The sequence below is a fragment of the Eimeria tenella genome, genomic scaffold, assembly GCF_000499545.2.
Source record: "Eimeria tenella Houghton genomic scaffold, Eth_scaff566, whole genome shotgun sequence".
Taxonomy (NCBI): Eukaryota; Apicomplexa; class Conoidasida; order Eucoccidiorida; family Eimeriidae; genus Eimeria; species Eimeria tenella.
Window position 1 is genome coordinate 1 of NW_013545695.1, and position 6,633 is coordinate 6,633.

At 48.2% G+C, this 6,633-nt stretch overlaps 2 protein-coding genes across 2 annotated transcripts; one reads left to right on the plus strand and one right to left on the minus strand.

Annotated features, from left to right (window-relative positions):
- Window positions 1–1,301: 1,301 nt before the first annotated feature.
- Window positions 1,302–4,953, plus strand: ETH_00017425 (uncharacterized protein; the record flags this gene model as incomplete). Its single annotated transcript, XM_013380376.1, has 7 exons — window positions 1,302–1,373; window positions 1,892–1,938; window positions 2,069–2,177; window positions 2,429–2,532; window positions 3,221–3,597; window positions 3,742–4,151; window positions 4,618–4,953. The coding sequence occupies 7 exons, from the start codon at window positions 1,302–1,304 to the stop codon at window positions 4,951–4,953; spliced, it is 1,455 nt and encodes a 484-aa protein (XP_013235830.1).
- Window positions 4,954–5,250: 297 nt separating this feature from the next.
- On the minus strand, window positions 5,251–6,268 carry ETH_00017430 (uncharacterized protein; the record flags this gene model as incomplete). Its single annotated transcript, XM_013380377.1, has 4 exons — window positions 5,251–5,521; window positions 5,752–5,812; window positions 5,992–6,077; window positions 6,264–6,268. 4 exons carry the CDS (start codon window positions 6,266–6,268, stop codon window positions 5,251–5,253), a joined length of 423 nt encoding a protein of 140 aa, XP_013235831.1.
- Between the last annotated feature and the right edge of the window lie 365 nt (window positions 6,269–6,633).

Below are 6,633 nucleotides of genomic sequence, written 5' to 3' on the forward strand. Positions count from 1 at the left end.
GACGACGCGTGGCTCCAGGGCCTCGCTGTACCCTATACTGCTGCTCTCTGTGGGGGCCCTCCAGTGTCTGCTGCTGCTGCTGCTGCTGCTGCTGCTCCTGCTGCAGCAGCAGCAGCAGGTGCTGCTGTTGCTGCTGCTGATGGAAGACTTGAGATGAAGCTGGCCACTGGGGCCTCTATTCGCATCGTGGGAGAGCGCAGCAGACAGGGGGGCCCCCTGGCAGCAGCAGCAGCAGCAGGGGGGCCCCCCAAGGCCCTGGGGGGCCCCCCTCTGCTGCAGCAGCAGCAATTCAGGGCCTCTGTGTTTTATGCTGCTCTTGTCCGCAGAGAACCCAGGCTGCCTAACTTCCGCTTCAAACCCTAAACCCTAAACCCTAAACCCTAGACTCAAGAGTTGAGACTGGGGCCTTTTCCTTTGAGGGTCTAGGGTTTGTAGCTCCGCATGCTGCTGCTGCAGAATCCGGCGCTGCAGCAGCTGGGGCTGCAGCTGCTGCTGCAGCTAGCTGCTGCAGCACTCAGCCGCTGCTGCTGCAGCAGCAGCTGCACTTATCTTTAGGGTTTGACGCTTTTGAGTTTCCCTCTGGCTTCATCTGCCTGCCTTGGGCTTTCTTTTATTTGATCTGGATTACTCATTTGCCGAGGGTTTAGGGTTTAGGGTTTAGGGTTTAGGGCTGGGACGACGCTGCGCCTTCTGGCTGCTCTACGATTAAAAGTTTCTTCTCTCGCCGATTAAATACTTGCCTTGAAACAAGTTAAATGGAATAAAACCCTAAACCCTAAACCCTAGATTTTCTGTCAAGTGCCTTCTTGTCATCCTTTCCAGCTAAACCCTAAACCCTCAGGGTTTAGGGTTTACAATCGTCGATTGTGCAGTTAAGAACTGCAGGAGCAGGAGAGCTGGTGGCCGTCTTTATCGCCGCAGCACCATTAAAATCCTTTATTTATTTTATTATTTAATTCATTTTATTTATTTTATTTACTTTATTTAGAATTCAATGTGAGAAAAAATAAAGACGCGACACCTGCTGCTGCATGCAAGCACGGCTGCCGAAGATTGCATGCAGCAGCAGCTGCTGAAAATGCGACTTTGAAACTTGTCTTTCTTGAAAATTACAATCTCGAATCTGAAATACCATTTCATCTTTTTCATCTTACAAATTTGAATTTGAAATACCATTTCATCTTTGGCGAGGTGAGGCCAAGGGTCTTCGGCGCAATCGAGATTCAACTTGCCTGGAATTCCCTCTGTGCTGCTCACTGGCTGCAGCATTTGTTGTCAAAAGGGAAAGAAAAGCTGCAAAAATGGAAGAGGCGAAAAAGCGAAAAGTCAAAAGAGGAAAAAGTGGCGCTCGAGGAACTGGAATAATGGCGAAGGTGGGCGGGAGTTGCGAGGTGTCTGTACACTCCGTCGCCGCGCGCGGAAAAGAGGGAAACTTGCACGAAAACGACCACTTTTTGGCATTTAGTGCACACAGTTGCATTTGAAATTTTTTAATTGTTTCAAAAATCCGAAAAATCGGGCCTGAGGCCTCTGATTTCGCGAAATATCGCCTCTTTCCTGTTTTCGACAGAGGCGAAAGCTCGAAGTCGGAAAAAGCTGCAAAGGCGTCATCTTGACCTTCAACCGACAACCTCAAGAAGCCTGCACGGAGTTTTTAAACATTTTAGATCGCGTGAGTTTTAAAGTTCTTTCTCAGCTTTTATTATTTGCATTTTGCCTCTCTTTCTGCTGCAGCCACCCGCATTCAGCTTTCCCGCTCCTCCCTGCGCACTTCTGCGCCTTTTGCCGGCTTCTTTAACTCCCATTTCAGCTTATAATTATTTCTAAAATGTAAAGCATTCAAATAATTCTTTTTTTTGATTATAAACTTTGCCATTTTTCTTCTTTTCAGTACCTGGAGGAGTTCGGGCCGCAGGCGGAGGCGCCCACCGACGAGCGGTGAGCTGCCTTTTGCACACTTCCCACTTGGCTTCACTTAGCCTTCAGTTCCCAACTAGCAGCAGCAGCAGCTGCAGCAGCAGCAGCAGCAGCAGCAGCGGCGCCCCTGTTGTGGCTGCTGCTGCTGCAGAGCCCCGGCGTGCTGCGCTGCTGACGAAGTTGCTGCTGGCATTTCTGAAGAGCTGCAAAGCCTTTCTGAGCGCTCGCGGCGCTTCCAGGTCTACAGCCAACTCTTGCCCGTGAGCTGCTGCTGCTGCTGCTGCTGCTGCTGCTGCTGCCGTGCTGCTGCTGCCGCGCCGCTGCTGCCGCTGCTGCTGTGCTGCTGCTGCTGCTGCTGCTCTTTGACCCGCCATGAATAATGGAATTGTGCATTTTCTCTTGCCCATCAAAGAAACTTTATTTAAATTATTTATACATATATTTATGTATTTATTTATTTATCATTTATTCATTTATTTATCTATTTATTTATTTATTTATTTATTTGTAGGGAGTTGCCTTTATTCGCTTTTGTGGGGAAAAAGATATTCCTTCGGAGATTTGCTGCGGGCTGCTGCAGTGCGCCCTCGACAATCCGCACAAGTTTTCTTGCAGGTATTATTTTATTTTATTTATTTTATTGTTTTATTATTTTATTTACTCTATTTTACTTATTTTATTCATTTTATTTATTTTATTCTATTTATTTTGGTTTATCTATTCTATTTATTTTATTTATTTTTTTCCATTTTGTTTGTTTTGTTTTGCTTTGTTTTATTATTTTAGTTATTTTATTATTTTGTTTGTTTGATTCTGTTTATTTATTTGTTTTATTTATTTTCTTTATTTTGTCTTATTTAAATTGTTTCATTTGTTTTATGATTTAATTCCTCCTGCTTTATTTTATTTTATTTCTTTTATTTATTTATTTCGTTTTATTTTATTCATTTTGCTTTGTAATTTTGTTTTATTGTTTATTTTTATTATTTATTTATTAAGTATTATATATATCATTTATTATCATTTATTATTTATTATATACTATTTATTATTTATTATTTATTGATAAATGCTGTTATTATTTTTTACAATTGTTTATTTTAACTGCCATTTAATTATTCTTTTTGCAGGTTCTTCTGTTTAGCTGCAGCAGCTGCTTTTGCTGCAGTCTTTAAGAAATGGTCCTTTCTTAATTCTTTAAATTTAATTAATTATATCAATTATTTATTATTTATTTATTTATTTATCCATCTATTTATTTATGATTTATTTATTTATTTATTTATTTTTACTTTCTTTTAAGGCACGTCTCGCGTGTGCTGCCGGTGGACATTTGCTCGGAGCCTTCGCTGCAGCAGTTTGCTGCTGCATGCAAACAGCTTTGCTGCTGCTTCTTGCCTTATTCAAACGCAGCAGCAAACAGCTGCCAAGAAGCAGCAGCAGCAGCAGCAGCAGCAGGTGACGCCGCAGGTGGAACGGCAGCAGCAGCGGCTACAGAAGCACCAGCAGCAGCAGCTGCACCAGAAGCTGCTGCTGCTGCTGACAACAGGGATGCTGCTGCAGCAGCAAAAGCAGCAGCAGCAGCAGCAGATGCAGCGGCAGTAGAAACGCATGAGGCGGACCAAGCAGCAGGTGCAGCACCAGCCCCAGCAGCAGCAGCAGCAGCAGCAAATGGCGCGAGTAGGTTTTTTGCAGCTTTCCATAGTATGCAGCAAAAGAATACTTATTGCATTTTGGAAAAATAAAGTTAAATTTAAAAAATTAATTTAAATAAATTGTTTTTAATCGAAACTCCCCTACCTCTGAGCTGTATGTACACCGCAGACAATTCAACAAACAACGCAAATGGCAAACACCCAATTCTCAAACCCTCGGGGGCCCCCCAGGGGGCCCCCAGAGGGGCCCCAAGTGGGGCCCCATTGGGTCTGTGTGAAGGGTCGCCATCTGGAGTCCCTGAAGGCACTATGAAGGGGGCCCCCCAGGGGGGCCCCCCAGGGGCCCCCCAGGGGGAGGGGCCCCCAGGGGGCCCCCAGGAGGAGGGGGCCCCTGGGGGCCCCCACGGGGGGCCCCCCGAGGGTACTTGGAAAGGGACTTGGGCGTGCGCGTTTAGCAGCAGAGGTTTTGGAACAGCAAATAAGAAAAGTGTTTTGGAAGTTTTGGATTCTGCAGTTGGAAAGAATTATAAAGTGGATTTAAATAATGCAACTTTTACTTTTGTTGCAGAAGTTAACCCCGTGAGTGCACACGCTTGCTGCCAGCAGCAGCAGCAGCAGCAGTAGCAGCAGCAGTAGCAGCAGCAGCAGTAGGAGCAGCAGTAGCAGCACGGGTAGCAGCAGCAGCAAGGAGGGATCGCTTGGCTTGTTTGCTGCTGCGCTTTTCTCCTTTTTGCTGCTGGTTCTTTTGTTTATGGATTTTCTTTTCTGCTGCATTATCTCACTTTTCTCTAACTTCCTTTTTATGTGTTCTTGCTGCTTGGTTCTCTATTTTTGTTTGCTGCTGCTGCTGCTGCGCTCCGTTGCTGCTGCTCCCTGCTGCTGCTGCGGCTTGCTGCGGATTTCCGCCGCTGCTGCTGTGCTTTGTTGGTGATTTTCGATGCTGCTGCTGCTGTTGCTGTTGCTGCTGCTGCTGTTGCTGCTGCTGCTGCTGCCTGTGTTGTTAGTTAATTGAGCAATGCAGCAATTTTGTGATTTGCTGTTTTAGTATTTCTTTGGAGTCTCCATCGTGAAGGATTATGGAAAACTTTTTAGATACAACTTGCACAGGTGCTGCCACCCGGAAGCAGCAGCAGCAAGCAGCAGCAGCAACGGCAGCAGCAGCAAACAACAGCAGCACTGGACAGCAGCACCAGCAAACAGTAGCGACGAAGAGCAGCAGCAGGAAGAAGCAGCAGCAGCAAGCAGCAGCGACGAGCAGGAGCAGCAAGAAGCAGCAGCAGGGAACAGCAGCAGGAAACAGCAGCAGCAGCAACAAACGAAAGTAGCAGCAGCCAACAGCAGCAGCTGCAACCAGCAGCAGCAAGTAGCAGCAGCAGAATAGAGGCATGCCCCTCGAGGGTTTGCAGACCACCGGATCAGCACCTCGGGATTAGGGTTTAGGGTTTGCGTGCCCTCACGCAGCAGCAGCAGCAGCACCTGCTGCTGCTGCTGCTGCTGCTGCTGTTGCTGCTGCTTCTACTGAGCAGCAACAAAGAGCCCGCAGCAAGCGCGCTTTCTTTCGGACGCAGCAGCAAACAAGAAACCCAAATCCTAAACAATTGCAATAGACAAATAAACAATTTAAATAAATAAATGAATAAATAAATAAAATAAATAAATAAATAAATAAAACAAATAGTTATTCCCCATTTCCCTTTGCTAGGCTGAACTTGAGAGTTCTGGAGCTGAGGGTTTTCAGCGACAGCAAAACTGTTTCGCCCCGCAGCTTGAAGTCAGGGATGCAAATAGCAACTGCTGCTGCTGCTGCTGTTGCTGCTGGGTTTGCTGCTGCTGCTGCTGCTGCTGCCAGCTGGCGGTGCTCGTGCTGCTTCTGCAGCCCCGCGAAGTACACGTGGTAAGAGCTGGACCCTGTTATGCAAAAAGGGTCTCGGTCAACAAAAGGATAGCACCTGAGCCACAAACCCTAAACCCTAAACCCTAAACCCTAGCTGCAGCAGCAGCAGCGATAGCACCAGCAGCAACAGCGACGGCGGCGGTGGCGCACGAGCAGCAGTAGAAGCAGCGCGAAAGCAGCAGCAAGAGCAGCGCAAGAGCAACACCAGCAGCAGCTCAAGAGCAGCAGCAGCAGCAAGAGAGCAGCAGCAGCAGCAGCAAAAGAGCAGCAGCAGCAGCAGCTTACGGGAGAGTGTCTGGGGCGGTTGGGGCAATACAACGGCACTGCGCCGTCAGCTCGAGAGCCTCTGCAGCCGCAAACCCTAAACCCTAAACCCTAAACCCTAAACCCTAAACTTGAGCCCCAAACCCTAGCCGTGTTTCCGCGTCCTCAAACCCTAAACCCTCAGAGTAAGGGGCCGACGCGGCGCCTTCCCGAACCCTCAGCAGCTCCCGCAAACCCTAAACCCTAAACCCTAAACCCTACCTATGGGGGAGAGGCAGCTCTGGCGGCAAATGTCTTTCACCGGCTGTCCGCTGCTTCCGATGAAGCGGATCTGCAGCACAAATGGACTCAAAGAGAGAAGCAAAACATTACTGCTGCTGCTGCTGCTGCTGCTGCTGCTGCAGCGTTCCGTTTGCTGCTGCTGCTGCTAATTGAGCAAAAAGAAGGAGAATGAAGAAGCAATTGCAGAAAGGGGTTTTAAATAAATAAAATAGAATAAAATAAAATAAAATAATTAATTAAATTCTTTTTACTCCATCAAGCTCAAAGGCGTGAGGGTTTGGTGCTGCTGCTGCTGCAGCAAATTGGCGAGTGTGGGGCAGCAGCGCGGGGTGTATAGACAGCTGCGGCAGCGCATGCGTTGTGGGGTCTGTGGGGCCCGGCAGCAGCAGCAGCGGAGCAGCAGCAGCAACTTGCGACAGGAACGCGTCTGCTTCCTGCAGCGCAGCAGCAGCAGCAGCAGCGCCCCCCTCTGCTGCTGCTGCTGCTGCTGCACCTCCTGCTGCTGCTGCTGCTGGCAAAGACAGACAGTCCCCACAAACCACCACCTGCGCCACGCGCGAAGCCAGCAGCCGCAGAGAAGCGCTGCTGCGCGCACAAACCCTAAACCCTAAACCCTAAACC